We start from the raw sequence: 24,686 nt of genomic DNA on the forward strand, positions 1-24,686 counted from the left end.
TATATAGTGTCTTTCTCTACAGTGTCTTTCTATACAGTATATTTATATACAGTGTATTTCTATACATTATCTTTCTATACAGTATATTTGTGCCTAATTCTGTCAGTGGGTAATCTCTATGGAAACAGGTGGTGTGGATTGAAGGACTAAAACGGTCCCCTTAGTATTTAAGCTTGGAGTATGATTCTGATGAGTGTCACATTTATGTTTATATAATCGATATTTTCCCACAAACCCCTGTCATTGAGAATGTATTGTATATGTCTGGTATGCTCATCAAACACGCATGGTTATGAATTAAAGTGAATTAGCTCTTGGTACTATATTGCAAATGTTGTGCTATCTAGTTATACTACTATGCCTGTCTACGCCTGAACTATGCATCTCATCTATCTGAATTATGTCTGTCAGCCTACGAGGTTGTGTCTGGGAATAGTTCTAACATGAAAGGGCCTTTTCTTTTCTCTTTTAGATTATAAAAATTTTCAGCGAGGACGGCATGGGGAAAGTAGTAGAAATACCAGCCGACATGACTGCCAGAGATCTTTGCCAGCTCCTTGTGTCCAAAAGCCATTGTGTGGACGACAACAGTTGGGTGCTTGTTGAGCATCACCCCCTTCTTGGACTAGGTAAGTGGCAACCTTGTGTGCTGGATGGGTGGGCTGGTGGGCAGGCAGGCTGGCTGGCAGGACATAGGCTAGCGCCCCCTCCCCCCTTGGCCCTCGCTCTGTGAGAAGCCAACTGGATAATGAACATGTTCTCCTGCTCATGTTAAAGTCAACAGAGGTCTCTCTATGCAAACCTAGAGTCATCATAAATAATAGATAGCCTACATCTATAGCCTATATTTTCTCTTGTATATCATTATTTTGATTAACAGTTGTTAGCTGCCTGTCTGTGCCTGCTCCTAGTTTTTAGGTTTCAGAGTCTGGTGTAAAAGTTTGGCTTGGCTGAGGGGGGTGGTGCCATAGTAAGGGTTGTGGGTTCAATTCCCACGGGGGGGCAGTATAAAAAAATATGTATTCACTAACTGTAAGTCGCTCTGGATAAGAGCGTCTGCTAAATGACTAAAATGTAAATGTAATGTAAGGCTGGGTGATGTTATTGATCAAGAGATGATCCCAGTGAAGGTGATGGAGCTGATCGCTGAGACTATGACCTTTCTTGTATCCCAAATGGCACCCTATATAGTGCACTACTTTTGACCAGAGCCCTGTTAGAGGAAGTTCACTATGTAGGGAATAGGGTGCCATTTGAGACGCAGTCTGAGACAACGGGCTCTTAGTGCAGGACCGGGAACCCTCCTGACATCACTCTCCCAAACCTTAGTTTGTTACAGTACCTGAGAATGGATATATGGTCACTTGCAGTTAGAGATATGAATGTACCATAATATGGTAAGAGATGTTCTTTATTATCTAATTCTGGACCAGGAGTAGCGATCACTGGATCATACAGGTACCTTGCTGTGTCCCTCCCCCATGCTAGTCAACATGTGTACAGGGACTTTACTTTGGGTTTACACCGTATCTGAACAGGATAACGCTAGTTTCACTGAATGTTAGATTAGTTGAAATTAGGTTGTGTAAGTCAAGACGTGGAACGCTTAATGTGGCGGCATTGCAGCGATTTGTTAGAGTTCTGAGAAGCAGAATGTTCCAAACTTTAACCCCCTAAGGAACGAGCGATTATAAAGCACATGTTGTGTCTGGGCTTATATCTTCATTATAACAGATGGGTAAAATGAGAGTACTGTATTTCTGGGAACGTTTAGGTCTAAACACTGAAATATAGGCTGCACAATATGTACGCACAACAGAAAGGGTGACAATTATATCCGTATTATTTGCAGTAATTATTTAGGTTTTATGTTGCATATGTGAAGATAGTGTAGTTGATTATATTGATATTGATATATATTGATATGTGTCTGAAATATCCAGGTTTTGAATGATTTTTTTATGAATTTGCTTATAAACGTCAATTTGCTTTTGATATCCTGAGCGCATTATAGTCCAAAGGAAGTGGCATATTTATTAAAACATCTTTAAACTAATCACATTGTATGACGATTAGAACACAACAATATTACATATACGAAGCACAGGCCTCTAAAGCTCTTAAAATACCGTCACATGATCTGTTCTGATTGGTTTGGTGTCAGCGCTGCCAAAACCGTGTTAAGTGCAGTTGGGATAGCCAGTATGACATCATCCCTCTACAATGGCCAAACTCTGGCCTACTCAATACAGACAATGGATGCATCTCAAATGGCACTCTTTTCTTATAGTGCACTACAAGTCATTATATTGCACTATAAGGTAATAGCGTGCCATTTGGGACGCAACCTCAATTCGTTGTAAAAGGAACCAGGGCTGATCTGACCTTTAGAAGCCTCCTGAATGGAGCTAGGGCAGGCTGTCTATGGTGAGTCCAGTCCACTAGAGGCAAGGCAAGTTCACTCTTCCTAATTGCTCCTTAATCTGACCAGGCCTGTCCAGATGGGCCTTGTTGAATAAGAATGACATCCAGCCAATTAGATATGTTGCTTTCCCAACCTTGCTCCCAATCCCCTCACTAAGGAGGAAACTGGGAAAGACAGGGAGACACACAGATCCAAAATGGAGACGGGGTCCATGACTCCCTGGTATAAAGAAGGCTAACGCTTCTGTCATTACTGAGTCATCTCTTCAGGATGGGGGAGTCCAGAGGAGATAGTTGAAAGACAACTGGACAATCAGTGGGGGTGGAGAGAGAGAGAGAGATAATGGCCAATGACACTCCCTCAGCTTCCCCCACAAAGGGTTACAACCTCTACAGGCTTTAAGCTAGTGAGTCAGGGACTTGACTGACTCATGGTCAGAGAGGAAGTGACTCACCAAAGAGCCTCAGTAAAGGCAAGGTAGATGAGATACTGCACAACATTGGATTGGCTCTCAATTTTTTTTAGGATATAAGCGGACTGGAATCCAACCAGGTTGCAACATCAATATGTAACTACACACATCGTTTCTGAAAACTTCCACATTGTCTGTTTCCTCTTTCTCTCCCTCTGAATGAGTCCAAGAGAGCCTGGGCCCTTCCTCCCCAGTCCCCAGTGTCTCCTTTCCTGCTGCCAAAATCTATTTAGGAATCCTGATTCCACAGTTGGATGTGAAACATGTGTTCCTGCATGGAGAGCAGGGGCCAGGCAGGGTCAGTGGTCCAGGCAGACAGCAGGGCCTGTAGAGCATAGCAGCATAGCCCCACTAATTGTTTGAGAGAGGGGGGAGTGAATGTATGCTCAAGACATCGACAGGATGGGGGAGAGGAATATAGCAGGGTTGGGGTCAATTCAGAAAGTAAACCAAATTCCAATTCCAAATGTTCCTCATTGAAAAGCATTGAAGAGAATTGGGATTGGAATTTCTGTGTACTTTCTGAATTGACTGGAATTTAAATGGAATTGACCCTAACCCTGGAATATAGTGAGAACATGCTGATTTGTCTGCAAGTTTTGGATAAGATAAGGGTGTGTGTTGGGTGGAGGGTTAGGGTGAGGGGGTGGGCAGAGTAGGCCGGGGGGGGGGGGGGGGGGGGGGGGGGGGGGGGGGGGGGGGGTCATAGGCTGAACTGCTTGTTCTTTCATCATTTGCTCTATTCACCCTATGTTCAGGACATGAAAATTATTACAAATGTTGTTATTTTTCTTGTTGAAAACGTGATATTGTGTCCTTCCATTTGGTAAATAGCTCCTTCTTTCTCTCTCTCTCTACAGAGAGGTGCTTGGAGGACCATGAGCTGGTGGTACAAGTGCAGGCGTCCATGACCAGCGAGGGCAGATTTCTGTTCAGAAAGAACTATGCCAAATATGAATTCTTCAGAAATCCCTTGGTAGGTTGTTTTTTTGTTTGTTTATTTCCAAAGAATCCCAGCGTTTTTGCTTGTCCTATTTATATTATCTACATGTGTAAACAGTTACAACAAGCTAAACAGCCTGGATGTTCTTTTTCGTTTACAAGCTATGCATTTCTTAAATGAGTGGTGAATGTTTGGTTGGGCTTGTTAAGTTTAGAATATTACCCAGAAAAATCCTAGTACACCCTCACAATCAAGTGGGCCTCATCTTTCACTCACACTCAGAAAAATAAACAGATTGTCCCCTTCTGATAATACTGTTAGACTGTTGGATATAACTGTCCAGGACTCAGAAAGGCTAAACCAGGGTCCAAGAAACTGAGCCTAAATGGACTTATTTATGACACAGTTTGAAACTAGTTTGAAAAGCTATGAGAAAAATGTTATTGTTGAAGGTTTTTCTTCATTTTAATTTGGGACAGGGGATTAATTTAATGTCTCTTGGCGTTCCACCTCCATCCTTCTGAGTTTCCTTTTTACCCACAACCTCCTCGCTAAACGACTGCTTTCCTCTCTCACTTACCAACAGAATTTCTTTCCCGAGCATATGGTTGCGTGGTGCCAGGAAACAAATGGTGCAATCCCACCATCTCAACTTTTACAGGTATGTACCGTAGAACCGTAAAGACTCCACTACCTTAGCATACTGCATACTTCGGTCTCTGTTGTGTGCTGTATGTCTGATCTCCTTCAAAAGTCTGACCTTTGACCTCCTTGTGCATGTCTTGTCAGAGAACAGACTGTAACACTTGATGTTCATAATTATAATATGTTCTGTTGACATACGAGTGTCTCTGCACACGCAGGCCAGGCGTGCCTAACAGAAAGACAAACAGATAGACAGACATTACAGCTTCTGAAGGGAAGCAACTGTGAGAGAGAGTAAAGGAACGTACTGAATGTTATAGCACAGCACGTCAGGCCATCATCCTCCCATCCTGTGCCAGGCAGCACAGCGTAGATGCATGGTGTCTTTAAAGACCTGAGGCTCTAATGGAATGAAGTTTACATGTTCAGCCTGCAGATGTAGTAGTGTGACAAAGCGTCATTAAAGGGCCATGACTGGAATCCATCCACTATGGCAGAAAGCTTTTAAAATGATAACATCCCTGACATGGTCAGATTGAAGGAGCCGGCTGGGGGAGGTTCCAGGAATCCAGTGAAGGCAGATCATAAACAGTGGATCTTTGCGCTTAAAGGCCATTTCCTGGTTGCAAAAATTCTAATAGTTAGCCTACTTTCAGTTTATGTGTAGAGAATCATTGTACCATCTAAACCGCTGTGAAATATATTTTCCATAACCCAAAATATTGTATTTTCAGCTGTTTGAAGCTGGTGTACAAAGCCGAAAGTAAAAGATGCAAAAGCGAAACTTAAGAACGGGAAGCATAGAAATAGCATAGAAATAGCGCGTATAAAACACATCTACTGCTTTTTAGACTTGAGAATGACAGATCTATAACTCACTTTCTATGTGAATTTGGTCGGGTCGCCAAAAGGTTACATATTGCAGCTTTAGTTAGTATCTTGTCAGGTCAGGAGACAGTGTCTGAATGTGGCAGAGAGAGTGCTGGGGCGGCAGGTAGCTTAGTGGTTAAGAGCGTTGTGCCAGTAACCGAAAGGTCGCTGGTTCTAATCCCCGAGCCGACTAGGTGAAAAGTCTGTCGATGTGCCCTTGAGCAAGGCACTTAACCCTAATTGCTCCTGTAAGTCGCTCTGGATAAGAGCGTCTGCTAAATGACTAAAATAAAAATGTATTAGGGCTGGTACTGTAAAAAAGAGCAGGGCATGTTAAAACTAGTTGGTGCTTATCTTATCGCCCCAGTCAGTTCTTGGAACAACTTGCTGTCAGAATCAGAACTCCTTTTTGAATGGTCTATCTCTATAGTGTGCATGTGTCTTGGTTGATACTGTTACGTAAGACAGAACATCTGTCTTAACATTTCTCTCCCATGTTTAAGGTGGATCATAAAAATGGGTATCACAAGAATGCTAAGATTGTTCGTTATATAAATGTTTGCTTTCTGGCTAGGAAGGAACGGGTGTTTATTTTTTTCTTCTCCGAGCCCCATAAAAATGATGATATTTGATTATGATAGCTGTGTGCTAAAGCCGCCTTCTCTCTCTCTCTCTCTCCTTCTCTCAGAATTTATTGAACTCCAGCAGTTGTCCTGAGATCCAGGGCTTTTTATACGTGAAAGAGATGGGCAGGAAATCCTGGAAGAAGCTGAATGTGTTCCTTAGACGCTCAGGACTTTACTTTTCTACGAAAGGAACGTCAAAGGTACATGGCCAACTCTCTTCTACTGTATGCTTAGTACACTAACTCTGTTAGTATTAGGCTTGTATTACTGAATCCTTGAGCCAATATCCCACATTTGAACTGCACTAGTAATAGCCTACAAAGTCTAATACTTTAGTTGTTAGTTAAGAGTCTGCTTGCCTCAATCATCAGTGTACATACTTGCTGCTCAGAGTTGCCTGCCTTCTCTAGCTCCTATACATCCACACAAGCTGCTATTGATTTGAGTGGAGCTCTGCTCTCTGTTACCTCCAGGCTTAGGTTTCTTCGTGATGAAATGACATCGGCTATTGATTTATCCTCCACAGGAGCCCAGGCATTTACAGTTACTAGCAGACCTGGAGGACAGCAATGTCTTCACAGTAACAACAGGCAAGAAGCTACACAGTGCGCCAACAGACTACGAGTTCTGTATAAAGGTACGTTCAAGAGAAAGGAAAACCTCTGCACGCGAGGCATTGCAAGTTATTCAGACGCTCATATGTTGTCTATTATTCCACTGTCAACTATGAAGGACTAGCCGTCTCCTATTACAGTTATTGAACAGTGTCGTGTCTAGACTGTGTCAGCTTCCCGAATGGCGCACTATATAGGGAATAGGTTGCCATTTGGTACGCATCCTGTATCTTGCTAAGACATGCCTGACAAGAGGCAGGCCTCGGTGCAATTGTGTGGTCTGTGTTGACCCACTTTCTGGCTATATAATAAACAAAATCCTGTTTTATTCTGCAACAAAATCAGGGTTGGGTAGGTTCCTTTCTAAATGTAATCCGTTACTAGTTACCTGTCCAAAATTGTAATCAGTAACATAACTTTTGGACACTTTTGGATTACCCCAACTCAGTAATGGAATTTGATTACTTTCAGTTACTTTTAGATTACTTTCCCCTAAGAGGCATTAGAAGAAGAAAAAACATTATATTACCAATTGAACAACATCTATTGCAGAATAAATCAATGTTAGAGTGTCACGTGTGCTGTAGGTGGGTGTAGTGGTGGAATCAAACGCAGGACACCGAAGTATAGTCCAACAGACTTTAGTAACTCTCCAACAAGGAAATAACGAGAACACTTGCCCGTAGGCGAAATAACGCACGAAGGCGAACAAAACAAATGCGCACTACACAGGTGCGTAAACACTCCACGCAGTGGAGGGAAGCTCAACCGAGCGAAATAGCGAACATCAGCCCTACACACGACAGACAAAAATCAATAACACACAACACCTGACAAACACAACGAGAACTAAATAGGACACTAATGACACTAAATGAAAACAGGTGTGACAACAATCAGACAAAAGCAAACGAACATGAAACATACAACGGTGGCAGCTAGTATTCCGGAGACAACGAACGCCGAAGCCTGCCCGAACAAGGGAGAGAGGCAGCCTCGGCCGAAACCGTGACAGTACCCCCCCCTTGACGCGCGGCTCCAGACGTGCGCCGACTCCGGCCTCGGGGACGACCCGGAGGACGCGGAGCAGGGTGCGTCGGGTGCCCACGATGGAATTCCGTCAGGAGAGACGGGTCCAAAATGTCTCTCCTCGGCACCCAGCACCGCTCCTCCGGACCGTACCCCTCCCACTCCACTAGATACTGGAGACCCCCCATCCGACGTCTCGAATCCAAGATGGACCTCACGGAGTACGCCGGTGCCCCCTCGATGTCCAATGGGGGCGGAGGAGTCTCCCTGATCTCACTTTCTTGGAGTGGGCCAGCTACCACCGGCCTGAGAAGGGACACATGGAACGAGGGGTTAATACTTTTATATTCAACAGGTAGCTGTAATTTATAACACACCTCGTTCAACCTTCCCAGGACTTTAAATGGCCCTACAAACCGCCGACCCAGTTTCTGACAGGGCAGGCGGAGGGGCAGGTTCCTGGTAGAGAGCCAGACTCGATCACCAGGTGCGTACACCGGTCCCTCACTGCGGTGGAGATCGGCGCTCGCCTTATGACGTCGGAGGGCCCGCTGCAGGTGGACGTGTGCAGCGTTCCATGTCTCCTCTGAGCGCCTCGCCCACTCATCCACCGCAGGAGCCTCGATCTGGCTCTGCTGCCAGGGTGCCAGAACCGGCTGGTAACCTAACACACATTGGAAAGGGGTTAGGTTAGTGGAGGAATGGCATAGGGAATTCTGGGCCATTTCGGCCCAGGGAACGTACCTTGCCCACTCCTCCGGCCGGTCCTGGCAGTATGTTCTAAGAAACCTGCCCACATCCTGGTTTACACGTTCCACCTGCCCATTACTCTCCGGGTGGTAACCCGAGGTGAGGCTCACCGAGACCCCCAACCGCTCCATAAAGGCCCTCCAGACTCTGGAGGTAAATTGGGGACCTCGATCAGACACAATATCCTCGGGTACCCCGTAGTGCCGGAACACATGGGTGAATAGGGCTTCGGCAGTTTGCAGGGCGGTAGGAAGGCCCGGCATGGGGAGCAAACGACAGGCCTTAGAAAACCGGTCCACAACGACCAGTATAGCGGTATTCCCCTGTGACGGAGGACGGTCAGTAAGGAAATCCACCGAGAGGTGGGACCATGGTCGTTGTGGCACGGGCAGGGGTAGTAACTTACCCCTAGGCAGATGTCTAGGCGCCTTACACTGGGCGCACACCGAGCAGGAGGAAACATAAACCCTCACATCCCTTGCCAACGTGGGCCACCAGTACTTGGCACTAAGACAGTGCACTGTCCGGCCGATACCCGGATGTCCAGAGGAGGGTGACGTGTGAGCCCAATAGATCAATCGATCCCGAACCTCGAGCGGAACGTACTTCCGACCCTCCGGGCACTGTGGTGGACTAGGGTCGGTGCGTAACGCCCGCTCGAGCTCAGCATCGACCTCCCACACTACCGGTGCCACCAGACACGACTCCGGCAGTATGGGAGTGGGCTCCACGGACCTCTCCTCCGTGTCATACCGCAGAGACAGCGCATCTGCCTTACCGTTCTGGGACCCAGGGATGTACGTGATCTTAAACGTAAACCGGGTCAAAAACATATTCCATCTAGCCTGCCGAGGGTTTAGCCTCCTCGCTGCCCGGATGTACTCCAGGTTACGGTGGTCCGTCAAAATGAGGAAAGGGTGTTGAGCCCCCTCAAGCCAGTGCCTCCACACCTTTAGGGCCTGTACCACGGCTAACAGCTCCCTGTCCCCTACGTCATAGTTTCGCTCCGCCGGACTGAGCTTCTTGGAATAAAAAGCACAGGGGCGGAGTTTAGGTGGCGCGCCTGATCTTTGTGAAAGCACGGCTCCTATACCGGCCTCAGACGCGTCCACCTCTACCTGAAATGGTAAAGAGGGATCCGGATGCGCCAGCACTGGAGCCGAGGTAAACAGGTCCTTCAGCCTCCCAAATGCCCTGTCCGCCTCGGCAGACCACTGCAGACGCACCGGGCCCCCCTTCAAGAGAGACGTGATGGGAGCTGCCACCTGTCCAAAACCCCGGATAAACCTCCGGTAGTAATTCGCAAACCCCAAAAACTGCTGCACCTCCTTCACAGTGGTTGGTGTTTGCCAATTACGCACGGCTGACACCCGGTCTACCTCCATCTTCACCCCTGACGCAGACAACTGATACCCCAAAAAGGAGACCGACTCCTGGAAAAACAGACACTTCTCTGCCTTAACATACAGGTCGTGCTCCACCAGCCTCCGCAACACTCTGCGCACCAGGGCCACATGCTCGACACGGGTAGGCGAGTACACGAGAATGTCATCTATGTACACCACGACCCCCTGCCCCTGCATGTCCCTGAAGATCTCATCCACGAATGATTGGAAAACTGACGGAGCGTTCATCAACCCGTATGGCATGACAAGATACTCGTAATGGCCCGAGGTGGTACTAAAGGCTGTCTTCCATTCATCGCCCTCCCTGATGCGCACCAAGTTGTACGCGCTCCTGAGATCTAATTTAGTGAAGAAACGCGCCCCATGCAAGGACTCAGTCATGGTCGCAATCAGCGGGAGTGGATAACTGTACTTCACCGTGATCTGATTGAGACCACGGTAATCGATGCATGGGCGCAAACCACCATCCTTCTTCTTCACAAAAAAGAAACTCGAGGATGCAGGGGAAGTGGAAGGCCGTATGTATCCTTGTCTCAGAGATTCGTCTATGTAAGTCTCCATAGCTTTCTTCTCCTCCTGAGACAGAGGATACACATGGCTCCGTGGGAGCGCAGCTCCTGCCTGGAGGTCTATCGCACAATCTCCCTGCCTATGGGGCGGCAACTGCGTTGCCCTCGACTTACTAAACGCAATAGCCAAATCCCCATACTCAGGGGGAACGTGCAATGCGGGCACCTAGTTTGGACTCTCCACCGAGGTAGCCCCTACGGAAACGCCTAAACATCTACCCACACACTGGGCAGACCACTCCATCAGAGCCCTCTCCTGCCACGAAATAGATGGGTTATGGGTACTCAACCAGGGCATGCCCAGCACCACCGGATACGCAGGAGAGTCAATCAGAAATAGCTGAATCATCTCCTGATGACCCCCCTGCGCACACATCCTAAGTGGCGCAGTGACCTCCCTGATCAAGCCCGCACCCAACGGACGGCTATCTAGGGCATGAACGGGGAAAGGGACATCAACAGGAAGAAGGGGAATCCCTAAAGCTAAACAAAATTTCTTATCAATAAAATTCCCAGCCGCGCCTGAATCTACCAGCGCCTTATGCTGGGAATGAGGTGCTACCTGTGGAAAACTCACAGGCAAACAGAAATGTGCAATAGAGAGCTCTGGGTGAGTGGGGCGCCTACTCACCTGGAAGGAATCCCCAGTGCGGGACCTGTCGTCCTCTCCCCTAGGAGGCCATCCCCAGCACCTAGCCGCGGTGTGTCCTCCCCGACCACAGTTGGTGCAGGGGATGGACCCCCTAGTAAGCCGACCCCTCCTCTCTCTAGCGCCAGCACCCCCGAGCTCCATGGGACACGGCTCGGAGGCGCTGGAGGGTGAAATGGACGGACCCCCCTCGGAACGTCCGCGGGTAGCTAGTAGGTTATCCAGCCTGATGGACATGTCGACCAACTGGTCGAACGAGAGGCTGGTGTCCCTACAAGCCAGCTCCCGACGGACGTCCTCTCGTAGACTACACCTGTAGTGATCGACGAGAGCCCGATCATTCCACCCTGCATCTGCCGCTAGAGTACGGAATTCGAGGGCGAACTCTTGCGCACTCCTCCTCCCCTGCCGGAGGAAGACCAGACGCTCCCCCGCCGCTTTCCCCTCCGGGGGATGGTCAAACACCGCCCTGAAGCGGCGGGAGAACTCGTCGTACGTGATGGTGTCCGCGTCGATCTTCCTCCACTCCGCGTTGGCCCATTCCAATGCCTTCCCGGAAAGGCAGGAGATCAGGGCGGACACGCTCTCATGTCCCGAGGGCGCCGGGTGCACGGTGGCCAGGTACAGCTCCACCTGGAGAAGGAATCCCTGACACCCGGCCGCGGTTCCATCGTAGGACCTCGGGAGTGAGAGTCGGACTCCTCGGGGTTCCGGTGCTGGAATGGGCGGACTGGCCGATGGTGCTGGCAGGGAGGGTGGCGGTGGAGGCGTTCCCCAGCCTCGAATGGTGGTGATCACCTCCTGCAGTGCGGTCCCCATCTGCAGGATCTGGTCCCGTTGTTCCCGAACCTGGTCCTCCAGCGTCGTCTGGGCTGCTGCGGCTCCTGCTGATTCCATTTTAAGGTGTGTTATTCTGTCACGCGTGCTGTAGGTGGGTGTAGTGGTCGAATCAAACACAGGACACCGAAGTATAGTCCAACAGACTTTAGTAACTCTCCAACAAGGAAATAACGAGAACACTTGCCCGTAGGCGAAATAACGCACGAAGGCGAACAAAACAAATGCGCACTACACAGGTGCGTAAACACTCCACGCAGTGGAGGGAAGCTCAACCGAGCGAAATAGCGAACATCAGCCCTACACACGACAGACAAAAATCAATAACACACAACACCTGACAAACACAACGAGAACTAAATAGGACACTAATGACACTAAATGAAAACAGGTGTGACAACAATCAGACAAAAGCAAACGAACATGAAACATACAACGGTGGCAGCTAGTATTCCGGAGACAACGAACGCCGAAGCCTGCCCGAACAAGGGAGAGAGGCAGCCTCGGCCGAAACCGTGACATAGAGGTTACATAGCTGGCCATAAATGGATGTTGCATTTTACTTTATGGGTTTGTTATGTTGGCTTCTTCTAACCCATTCTTTTTACTTTTATACATATAATAATATGATTAGGTTTCAGTATTTACAGTCAATTCCAATTAATTTATTACCCCTTGATATTCAAGAATAGGACCTGGAAATAGGCAAATTGTTTTACCTGAGTACAACCCAAAAACGAAGGACTTATTAGCCTACTCTGTTGTTTATGATTTTGTTGTCGTGAAGGACTGATTGTGCTCATTGCTTCGAGTTGAAAAATAAATGCTGCTCTCATGGAATGGCATGCTTTTAGCACTACCGAAAAGTGCTATTTGCATATGAAAAATGTATGCCATAAGCTGCATTTGCTATAGGTCTATTGTTTACATTTTTGTTGGTGACACTTTAGTATTTGATAATTTGCAGCTGTTTAAGTCTATCAAAAGTGTGCGCATTTGAGCATTTATCCGTTAGGCCCATGGACATTTTGAATCAGCACAAATTAGATTGAGCAATAAAAGCCCCACTCGTGGTCTTCTTAAATGAAACTTGTTTTTGACGGTATGGAGCACAATGCCACAGAGGAGTTTAGAAGGAAGGAACTGAAACGTTCATTCCATAGGCTGGGATCCACACTATGCAGCTGTTGAGGGAGTGCATTTTTTAACTCGCAGTCCACTGGTTGCAAAAACAATGATAGGCAGCTTTAACTTCTTCAATTCAACCATTATTGGGTTAAAATACACATATACATTTGGAAACAGCCATCCACAACAACCACAATAACTACGCAAATAACTAAATGACAGAGCAGCAGTGTGATTCACATCAATGCACTATGTACAGTTGAAGTCGGAAGTTTACATACACCTTAGCCAAATACATTTATACTCAGTTTTTCACAATTCCTGACATGTCATCCTAGTAAAAATTCCCTGTCTTAGGTCAGTTAGGATCACCACTTTATTTTAAGAATGTGAAATGTCAGAATTATAGTAGAGAGAATTATTTATTTCAGCTTATATTTCTTTCATCACATTCCCAGTGGGTCAGAAGTTTACATACACTCAATTAGTATTTGGTAGCATTGCCTTTAAATTGTTTAACTTGGGTCAAACGTTTCGGGTAGCCTTCCAAAAGCTTCCCACAATAAGTTGGGTGAATTTTGGCCCATTCCTCCTGACAGAGCTTGTGTAACTGAGTCAGGTTTGTAGGCCTCCTTGCTGGCACACGCTTTTTCATTTCTGCCCACACATTTTCTATAGGATTGAGGTCAGGGCTTTGTGATGGCCACTCCAATACCTTGACTTTGTTGTCCTTAAGCCATTTTGCCACAACTTTGGAAGTATGCTTGGGGTCATTGTCCATTTGAAAGACCCATTTGCGACCAAGCTTTAACTTCCTGACTGATGTCTTGAGATGTTGCTTCAATATATCCACATACTTTTTCTTCCTCATGATGCCATCTATTTTGTGAAGTGCACCAGTCCCTCCTGCAGCAAAGCACCCCCACTGCATGATGCTGCCACCCCCGTGCTTTACGGTTGGGATGGTGTTCTTCGGCTTGCAAGCGTTCCCCTTTTTCCTCCAAACATAACAATGGTCATTATGGCCAAACAGTTCTATTTTTGTTTCATCAGACCAGAGGACATTTCTCCAAAAAGTAAGATCTTTGTCCCCATGTACAGTTGCAAACCGTAGTCTGCCTTTTTTATGGTGGTTTTGGAGCAGTGGCTTCTTCCTTGCTGAGCAGCCTTTCAGGTTATGTCGATATAGGACTCATTTTACTGTGGATATAGATACTTCTGTACCTGTTTCCTCCAGCATTTTCACAAGGTCCTTTGCTGTTGTTCTGGGATTGATTTGAACTTTTCGCACCAAAGTACGTTCATCTCTAGGAGACAGAACGCATCTCCTTCCTGAGCGGTATGACGGCTGCGTGGTCCCATGGTGTTTATACTTGCGTACTATTGTTTGTACAGATGAACGTGGTACCTTCAGGCGTTTGGAAATTGCTCCCAATGATGAACCAGCCTTGTGGAGGTCTACAATATTTTTTCGAAGGTCTTGGCTGATTTATTTTGATTTTCCCATGATGTCAAGCAAAGAGGCACTGAGTTTGAAGGTAGTTCTTGAAATACATCCACAGGTACACCTCCAATTGACTAAAATGATGTCAATTAGCCTATCAGAAGCTTCTAAAGCCATGACATCATTTTCTGGAATTTTCCGAGCTGTTTAAATGCACAGTCAACTTAGTGTATGTAAACTTCTGACCCACTGGAATTGTGATACAGTGAATTATAAGTGAAATAATCTGTCTGTAAACAATTATTGGAAAAATTACTTGTGTCATGCACAAAGTAGATGTCCTAACCGACTTGCCAAAACTATAGTTTGTTAACAAGAAATGTGTGGAGTGGTTGAAAAACAAGTTTTAATGACTCCAACCTAAGTGTATGTAAACTTCCGACTTCAACAGTAGATATCAATAATAAGTGATATCCGTATCGCCCGTAGGCTACACCACTGCTGTCATCCTTACCGCCAAGCGTTTATTCAAGTTGAATAATCTTTGGATGCCGACAGCAGTCACATCATTGGAAGACTTAGCTTGGACTGTAGCCTACAAAAGCCTATTCCTGCTCTTTTCCCACAATCTATCTAATGCATTTGATGTCGTCATAGTGGTCTCTGACCTGAGGTCTGACTTGCTCAGGCAGAATAACTTAAACTTGTGCCTTTTTCAACGCTGATTTTAATGTCATTGAGAAAACAGAAAGGTGTCATAAAGAATTTCTGAATTTCAAAGTAATCCTAGAAGTAATCATTTAGTTTTTCAAAAGTATCTGTAATCTGATTACAATATATTTGCAGGTAACATAATGGATTACAGTTCCAGTTAGTTTTTTTACTCGCCAACCCTGAACAAGATCCACTATCATCTCATGGGATATGTCACAGTGTACGAGGGAGGAGGGTTTTAGTACAATACTGTCTGAATGGTTGTTTCTAATTATGTGTTTGTTCGGTCTCTTTAATTGGTTGTTGTGTGTTGATTGACAGCCCAACAAGAGGACTGAGCTTAAGGAGTTGAGGATGTTGTGTACTGAAGACGAACAGAGCAGAACTTCCTGGATGACAGCCTTCAGACTCTTCAAGGTACCAACGCTATTTACATTTACATTTTAGTCATTTAGCAGACGCTCTTATCCAGAGCGACTTACAGTTAGTGAATACATATTTTTTTTTATACTGGCCCCCCGTGGGAATCGAACCCACAACCCTGGCGTTGCAAACGCCATGCTCTATCAACTGAGCTACATCCCTGCCGGCCATTCCCTCCCCTACCCTGGACGACGCTTGGGCCAATTGTGCGCCGCCCATGAGTCTCCCGGTCGCGGCCGGCGGCGACAGAGCCTGGATTCGAACCAGGATCTCTAGTGGCACAGTTAGCACTGCGATGCAGTGCCTTAGACCACTGCGCCACTCAGGAGTACTCATGGCTATGGCAACAAGCCCTCAATACACTGTAAAGTAGTGCCTCGGTTATACCAGAAGGGTGTATTAGATGCAAGTTCAGTTCAAACGGGTTGTTGTGAGAGTCAGTTATACCATGCTAATTTTAATACTATATATCTTTATGAACTTTATGAATATTTTGGAAGGTTAGCTATTGGTTGACTTAACCCAAACAAAAGCAAACCTTTTCATTTGTGGATATTCTCCTTATTCTTCACAGTATGGAATAGTCCTCTATCAGAACTACAAGATTCCTCAGCAGAGAAAAACTCTGTCACACTTTTCAACACCAGTGGTAAGCCTCTCCTTTTAGCACCTTACAGCCACCATGCCAGCCAAACTGTTGTTAACATCCAGACTCGGTTGTCTTTCCTTGATTCTTTGTGTCCTCTATTTCTGTGATTCGAACCAGCAAACTTTCGGTTACTGGCCCAACACTCTTAACCGCTAGGTTACCTGTCCAGTGCATTTTTAGAAGGAAGTGAGGAGAGAGGAGGACTTAACGACACTTAAGAAAGAGCCCTAGTACTGTAACAGGAAGTGTATTGACATTGACAATGCTTTGTCTCCCCCTAGCGGAGTGTGTCGGAGAATTCTCTGGTGGCCATGGATTTCTCAGGAAGGATAGGCAGGGTGATCGACAATCCTTTGGAGGCCCAGAGCGCTGCCATGGAGGAGGGCAATGCCTGGAGGGTGAGTCTCTTTCTACAACGTTACTACAACCTTACTACAATGTTACTACTACAATGGTTCTACAACAATAATACAACCTTACTACAACGTAACTACATTACAACAATGTTACTACAGCGTGACCACAACGCGACTACAACGTTATTAAGATATTACAATGCTTATATGACCTTAAATGGTCAGAAAGAAAACTTACTGCTGAAACGTTGGTGATTTGTTAATAATCGGTTGTATCAGAGCAAGAGTGCAACAACTTTTCTTTGAGTCATGCTTGTCACAAAGCTATCACACTATCCGTCTCGCAGCTGTGCCAATGGAGTAAGAACCATTATTATTAACCATTTTATTAACAAAGTAATCCTTGTTTGTTTGTTCTGTATCACAGAAGAGAAGTCAACGGATGAACATTCTAGGGAGTCCCAGTCCACTACATCACTGTTTATTAAGCTCAGGTAATTCAACAACATAAGTTCTCACAATTGCTTTGTTATTTGAGTTGGCTACATTCTGTGTAGATAAAGCCTTGTTCCTGTCCTAAAGCTCTCCTTTCCTCTTCCACGTCCAGTTATTCACAGAACACAGCTGTGGTTCCATGGGCGGATAACGCGAGAAGAGTCCCATCGGATGATCCACCAACAAGGCCAGGTGGACGGGTAAGACTCCTCAGTCGCTCCTCAGTCTCTGCAACCACACAGCCAACCTATTATTTCATTTGGAGTTATTTGATTATTAAAGTGTCTTGCATCTTCAGAATGCCCAGCCCACATGCCAATATATGTTGGATTTAAATGTGTAATGACAGATGTTGGAAGTTTTGACCAAAGACTGATTTTCATCCCTTTTTTGCTCAGGTTGTTTCTGTTGAGGGACAGTCAAAGCAACCCAAAGGCTTTTGTTCTCACACTGTGCCATCACCAGAAAATCAAGCATTTCCAGATCTTACCGGTAAGTGAGCTTAACCTTGCCTCTGGGCTTCTTCTCTCTTTGACCTCCCCCTCTCTCTCACGTCTACAGGCACACTAGAAAACCAAGTGAAGCAGCTAACAAGTTTATGGAGTAAAGTAACTTTAGTTGTTCATTACTTCCTCTTGTTCTCACCTGACTGTTGTCTCTATGGTCCGTCCTGCAGTGTGAAGAGGACGGCCAGATCTTCTTCAGCCTTGACGACGGGTCCACCAAATTCACCGACCTGATCCAGCTGGTGGAGTTCTACCAGCTCAACAGAGGAGTACTGCCTTGTAAACTCAAGCACCCCTGCACCCTCGTAGCCTTATGACCCCTGACCTATGACTTGACCGGACTCTGCCTAAAAACAAACTCAATACTTTTTCTTTAGGAAAGGCTGATGTGATGAACTCATATTGTTGTTGTTGTGTCATGAGCTGCCGGCGACTGCGGACGGAACGGGACGGAGTGGTTGTTGGGTTAGGATGGACGCTAGTGTACTTCAGTGACCTCTGTGTTCCGGAAGGAAGGAGGAGATAAAGAAGCATAAAGAGGCACCATGTTGTTATTAACTCTTAAAAAAAAAAAAAACATTTTCAAGTTTGTATTCATAGTCACCAATAAGCTCTGATCCACTGACACAGTTTAGTGACAGTTTATGAGATCAAAGTAGTTTTTATTTTCCTTGTACAATCATCAGGACTTTGTTTAGTCTGGGCCACTTTTTTACAAAATGAAAGTATTTTTTTGTTACAAATCATCTATACTACAACCTCTTTTTGAAAAGCTGATTGTTTCCTAGTTTGGCACTTGTGAAACTGGAAACAGGCCTTTCCACACTGACTGAAGAAGAATTCCTCTACTCTCTCATTCTTCTCATTACCAACAATGGCAAATCCCTCCTGTGTTGGAGGGATGGATGGACAATCTGATATTCGGAAAAAGAACATCACGAGACAGATCACGAGGCCAGCTGTCTCTGTCAAGCTGTAGGAAGGAAAGGCTGGAGCTGGTAATTTAGGATGGAGCTGAAGGATACTCAAGGACTACACAGGATCCATTCATTCCACTCTCATAGGACTTTTCTTCATTTCTTTCTTTCTTTCTTCATTTCTTTCTTACTTTCTTTGGTGACCTCACAGGCTTTTTGTATTCATGCCATTTTAGTACAGCATCATCAAATGTGTTCTTACTCCACTTTAGTTTCTTATCAGTAGTCTGGAGCATTTTGATTTCTAACAGTCACACAACAACAACACTACATCCAGTTCAGTGTTAAATCACTCCGTCATTAGCTCCACCATACAGTGTTCCACATATAACCACATGAACCTCCCCCCAACATATTCACTACTACAGGGATTCATTCACTCCCCATCTCATCCACTCATTTAAGTCCACATAGTAGATAGCTGTTGAGGTCCACGCTGCGAGCCTAGTCCTATACTGTGTGCTATAACCAACCCTTCTATTGTTGGCTACAGTATGTATTCAGTATGGCACCAGGCTACCATGCTGCTCCTCAGGTGATAACAAGCAACATAACGGCAAAGGAAGGCTCTGGTCTTGGGTCTCTCTTGGTGTCAACGCAATAATAAAGCTATATGTAAAACATTTGTAAGCATGTGGCCATCTTGTGGACTGTAATTCGATGTTGTAAGCTCTCTGAAGACATAGTTATGATTATATGACCAGAAGTAAAACCTAACTTAGGCCACTGGGGAGGGAGGGTGCCACAGTTTTCTTTTAAACCTACCTGTTTGCATTCCCTCCATCAGAACACAGGGAAATATAACCACTACACCAACCTCTTGTGATTCACTAGAGTGATCTGACTAGCTCAGAGTTGATGTGTACAGTCCAATGTCAGTCTGTCTGTTGTGCTGTCTGTAGAATGAAACTGGAATCAATCGACTCATCTGCTGCGAGGACCAATCTCCTTAATCCAAGGATGCGTCCCAAATGGCACTGTATTCCCTACATAGTGCATTACTTTTGACTAGGTCCCATAAGGCTTTGGTCAAACGTATTGTACTATATCGGGAATAGGGTGCCATTTGGGACTCAGCCCGAGTCCATTCGTTTTGGACTTGTTGCTTCTCTTTTCCATTATGTGAATGAATGATTGTTTTTAGAACAGACACTGTGAAGCCCTAGTAATGGATGATACCCTGAAGTGGAAGGGTGTTTACTATCTAGCCTTTTCCAAGGTTGCAGTGAACACAGATTTGTAAAGATGTTTTTACCTGTAATGCAACATTAAGAAAGAGCCATCTTTTTATTTTATTTATGGTGTCTTAAGCTAGATAGAGTCAGATACAGAATATTAGCCACACTATCTACAAGTTCTGCACAATGACATTTAAAAAAAATAAGATGCAATGACTCAATCATTTCAAGTATTGTTTCGCAAATGTATTTATTTATCTGGATGTGAGTGATTACTTGAAATGTAGCTCTTTTCTCAGCGCTGTTCGGTACTGTTTTATCATTACCGTGGAATGATTGAACCGCATAATTATTACATAGCCTATATTTCACTTCTTGCTTTTTATGTTTGAACACTCAAACTATTTTATCACCAACACTTACTATGAAATAACGTTGAAAGAAAGGGGTGTTCCCTAATGTCATGGTTTTCATTCCAAATTGGTGTCAATAGAAAAAGTGTGGGGAATAAAAGTCACTAATATTTCAGTCACAATGCGTTTCACATCGATATTCAGTTTAATGCCTTTCTCTCACATATTCTTCTACATTTAGGAAATCTTTTCACGTGAACCCCTCAAGAATATTTCAACCACACAGGTTGAATTAGATTACATATTTGTTACATATTTAAAAATTAGACATCTTCTTAAGTGTGACTTTCATTGATACGGTCGATCGATTGAATTTCATATCTGGATATTTAATTCATGTGTTGTCAGTTCAGTTGCTCTGTCCGTTTCATTACAGTTAGTTGTCTTCCATTTTACAGAACTTTCACTCTTTAAACTTTGTGTTAATCAGAACTTTGTTTCTTGTGTCAGAAGTGAAGATTCACAATACTTGAGCCACACTTGCAAAAAACAAATTGGTGTACAGTACATTAAATAGCCAAGCCTTTTCCACAACATAGTGTGCTATGCGTATTATCCAATTAGAAAGCCTTTGAATGGCTTGGATGTGATGGCACCACTAGATGCCCATTTCAGTATCTTTTCCATGGAATTTTGAGAGTAACTTCAGAGCTACACTTTACTGTTTTGTTGGGTGTGACCAGAGCCATAAATATATAATATATATGTTAATATAAGGCTCTGGGTGTGGCATCATCATGACATTACGATGAGCAGGTTAGGTGCCAAAGCTGTTTACTACTCCTTTTCTAAATTAGGTCAAAATGTCGGACAATATATCTTCCCATTGGTCATAATGATTTCAGTAGAAATCAGTTAGGATTGCCTCCTCCGATGGTAATCTTAGCTGTACAATGTTATATGCAACTCATGTAAAAATTGTGTACTGAATCAATGTACAATATTAGCATATGAAACCATGTAGATGCAACACTGTATTTAGGTTACAGATCACTATTATTACCGCATTGGCTTACTCTTAACTACTTAGGAAATGAAGAAACTTGATTTATTTTAGTGGTTTTTATAATTTGGTTTAATGTGCATATCAAGTTTATTTCTTATATGTTTGTCATGTAAAAACCTCTTCACAAATGTCTGTAATATTGAAATGTTGCTGGCATGGAACTGGAGTAGGCTTGGGCATACATCTTTTCATAGTTCCTGCAAGTCATCTTAAGCTACTCAGACCACTGACTTCTCAAACTAACTGTTTAGGCCTGTTAGATACAGATAGGTGTTTTTCATATCAGAGGCGAGTTCTTTCACATAGTGTCTTGCTATGTGTTACTAGTGACATTGAGTCACCTGCAAAGTAGTGAAGTGATGAAAGTGAATTGAGTAAATGTACTTTTTTATATTTCAGAGAAATGAATGTAACTGGGTTGCTCAGGGTTGACATGGAGCCTGTTGAAAACTGGTCAAATTGTCAGACCAGTGAGATTTTGTATGTGCGACGAATACATTGTGTAGTTCTTTTGATCAACTTGGGGTTAATAGTATTTCACCAAACAATTTTTTCTTTAGTAAGTAGTTTGGCCTTTATGATATTCTTTCAGAATACCAGTAGTTTCTCCCAAACAGTAGTACAGCACAGTTGATTTAAGGTGTCCTCTTTTCTCTTGTGTAAGTCTGTTTGTCTCAAGAAGCCTAAAACGCAGCAGGTGCCTCTGATGACCTTTTTCTCTGCACTAAACTAGAGCTGACTTTGGACCGTTCATGGGAACCTTTTCCAGTGATCGATAATGACTCTTGTGCTTTGCATATATTGTCACAAACCAAGATACAGTGACTGTACAAAGGAGTAAAGCAAATATATATAGATCTATATAAATATAAACGATTATGTATTTCAGGGAATGCAACAAAAAAAAGAAAGTGTATCTCTTTTTAAGAGAAAGATCCTGTATTCATACTGTGCTTTGCTTCAATCTGTAAATAGATGAATGGCTTATATATCTTAATTGTAACCTTTTCAGGTATTTTTGTACAAATAAGGGACTGATATGTTCTGTTTATTGTAATTAGAATAAAACATTAATACATTGCTATTAATTTAAGCTGTGTTGGTATTGTCTTGGTAGGGAAGGTTTACGTGTTTCCTCATTACTCAATTACCTTGAGTCCTCATCAGGGTAATTACAAATGCATTTAAATCACTGCATTCTATTTGCAAATCATCCTCTTTCTTTTTAATACTATTGCAAATGCTAATTCTTCTAGATGGCATTACAATTCCACTGCAACTGACCATGAGTTTAGTTATATATTTTCATCTAGCTATCATAAATGTCTGCTTGAAATGTTCAACTGTACATGGGGTTGTACTTCACCCTGTTTGCCCACTAGATGGCAGACAACCACTACGAATAGCGAATCAAATACTCTACTTAAATGGGCCATCATCTGTTGAAACAATAACAAAGCATATTCCCTGCACTGTTTCGGTAAAAAGCTGAGGGATGGGGCTGGAGTAACTACTCTCAAATTCATAGACAGAGCTATGGATGCAAGGACTGACCATCCATGATATCAAAATGAAAGTTTTAATCATGTTTTGAGGCCATGTTTACATTTTCTTTGTTTACAAACATTGTAGTAAAACAATCTTATATTTTGGGGTCTGATGGGGGTACAGCAGTTAAACTAAGATCATGAGGCATTTATAAGCTATATTCTTCAAGAATCAGTGTGAAGCTACATATCATTAATTTATACAGTGAGGGAAAAAAGTATTTGATCCCCTGCTGATTTTGTACGTTTGCCCACTGACAAAGAAATGATCAGTCTATAATTTTAATGGTAGGTTTATTTGAACAGTGAGAGACAGAATAACAACAAAAAGATCCAGAAAAACGCATGTCAAAAATGTTATACATTGATTTGCATTTTAATGAGGGAAATAAGTATTTGACCCCCCCTCAATCAGAAAGATTTCTGGCTCCCAGGTGTCTTTTATACAGGTAACGAGCTGAGATTAGGAGCACACTCTTAAAGGGAGTGCTCCTAATCTCATCTTGTTACCTGTATAAAAGACACCTGTCCACAGAAGCCATCAATCAATCAGATTCCAAACTCTCTACCATGGCCAAGACCAAAGAGCTCTCCAAGGATGTCAGGGACAAGATTGTAGACCTACACAAGGCTGGAATGGGCTACAAGACCATCGCCGCCAAGCAGCTTGGTGAGAAGGTGACAACAGTTGGTGCGATTATTCGCAAATGGAAGAAACACAAAAGAACTGTCAATCTCCCTCGGCCTGGGGCTCCATGCAAGATCTCACCTCGTGGAGTTGCAATGATCATGAGAACGGTGAGGAATCAGCCCAGAACTACACGGGAGGATCTTGTCAATGATCTCAAGTCAGCTGGGACCATAGTCACCAAGAAAACTATTGGTAACACACTATGCCGTGAAGGACTGAAATCCTGCAGCGCCCGCAAGGTCCCCCTGCTCAAGAAAGCACATAAACAGACCCGTCTGAAGTTTGCCAATGAACATCTGAATGATTCAGAGGAGAACTGGGTGAAAGTGTTGTGGTCAGATGAGACCAAAATCGAGCTCTTTGGCATCAACTCAACTCGCCGTGTTTGGAGGAGGAGGAATGCTGCCTATGACCCCAAGAACACCATCCCCACCGTCAAACATGGAGGTGGAAACATTATGCTTTGGGGGTGTTTTTCTGCTAAGGGGACAGGACAACTTCACTGCATCAAATGGATGATGGACGGGCCCATGTACTGTAAAATCTTGGGTGAGAACCTCCTTCCCTCAGCCAGGGCATTGAAAATGGGTCGTGGATGGGTATTCCAGCATGACAATGACCCAAAACACACGGCCAAGGCAACAAAGGAGTGGCTCAAGAAGAAGCACATTAAGGTCCTGGAGTGGCCTAGCCAGTCTCCAGACCTTAATCCCATAGAAAATCTGTGGAGGGAGCTGAAGGTTCGAGTTGCCAAACGTCAGCCTCGAAACCTTAATGACTTGGAGAAGATCTGCAAAGAGGAGTGGAACAAAATCCCTCCTGAGATGTGTGCAAACCTGGTGGCCAACTACAAGAAACGTCTGATCTCTGTGATTGCCAACAAGGGTTTTGCCACCAAGTACTAAGTCATGTTTTGCAGAGGGGTCAAATACATATTTCCCTCATTAAAATGCAAATCAATTTATAACATTTTATAAATGTGTTTTTCTGGATTTTTTTGTTGTTATTCTGTCTCTCACTGTTCAAATAAACCTACCATTAAAATGATAGACTGATCATTTCTTTGTCAGTGGGCAAACATACAAAATCAGCAGGGGATCACATACTTTTGTCCCTCACTGTAAGTCCAAAAAACTGTTAAGAGCTGAGAGACACAGAATTTGACTTGGACAGTTTACTCGATACAGACCTAATGCTGCGTTAATAACATATTGTAAATTCGTAAATACAAGCATACAACTGTGAAAAATCCACTTGACCGCCCCTCCAATTGGTAATTACTAGTGGGAACTGTTCTATTATCCCTGAGCTCCGACTTCTCCCA

General features: G+C 44.2%; 1 protein-coding gene across 6 annotated transcripts in view; it reads left to right on the forward strand.

Annotated features, from left to right (window-relative positions):
- Positions 1 to 22,217, forward strand: part of LOC311140792 (growth factor receptor-bound protein 10-like) — a 76,913-nt gene extending 54,696 nt beyond the window's left edge. For all 6 annotated transcript variants that reach the window (XM_084176018.1, XM_084176020.1, XM_084176019.1 and 3 more), the window contains 12 exons: positions 473 to 629; positions 3,758 to 3,873; positions 4,427 to 4,501; positions 6,044 to 6,181; positions 6,508 to 6,618; positions 15,443 to 15,538; positions 16,119 to 16,193; positions 16,475 to 16,591; positions 16,977 to 17,043; positions 17,157 to 17,244; positions 17,443 to 17,536; positions 17,721 to 22,217. In XM_084176018.1, coding sequence (XP_084032144.1) covers positions 473 to 629; positions 3,758 to 3,873; positions 4,427 to 4,501; positions 6,044 to 6,181; positions 6,508 to 6,618; positions 15,443 to 15,538; positions 16,119 to 16,193; positions 16,475 to 16,591; positions 16,977 to 17,043; positions 17,157 to 17,244; positions 17,443 to 17,536; positions 17,721 to 17,867 — 1,281 coding nt within the window. In that variant the 3' untranslated portion in view covers positions 17,868 to 22,217. The remainder of the gene's footprint in view (positions 1 to 472; positions 630 to 3,757; positions 3,874 to 4,426; positions 4,502 to 6,043; positions 6,182 to 6,507; positions 6,619 to 15,442; positions 15,539 to 16,118; positions 16,194 to 16,474; positions 16,592 to 16,976; positions 17,044 to 17,156; positions 17,245 to 17,442; positions 17,537 to 17,720) is intronic.
- The last annotated feature ends 2,469 nt before the right edge of the window (positions 22,218 to 24,686 follow it).

This window comes from Coregonus lavaretus (genome assembly GCF_964263955.1).
Source record: "Coregonus lavaretus genome assembly, chromosome: 13".
NCBI classification, from domain to species: Eukaryota; Metazoa; Chordata; class Actinopteri; order Salmoniformes; family Salmonidae; genus Coregonus; species Coregonus lavaretus.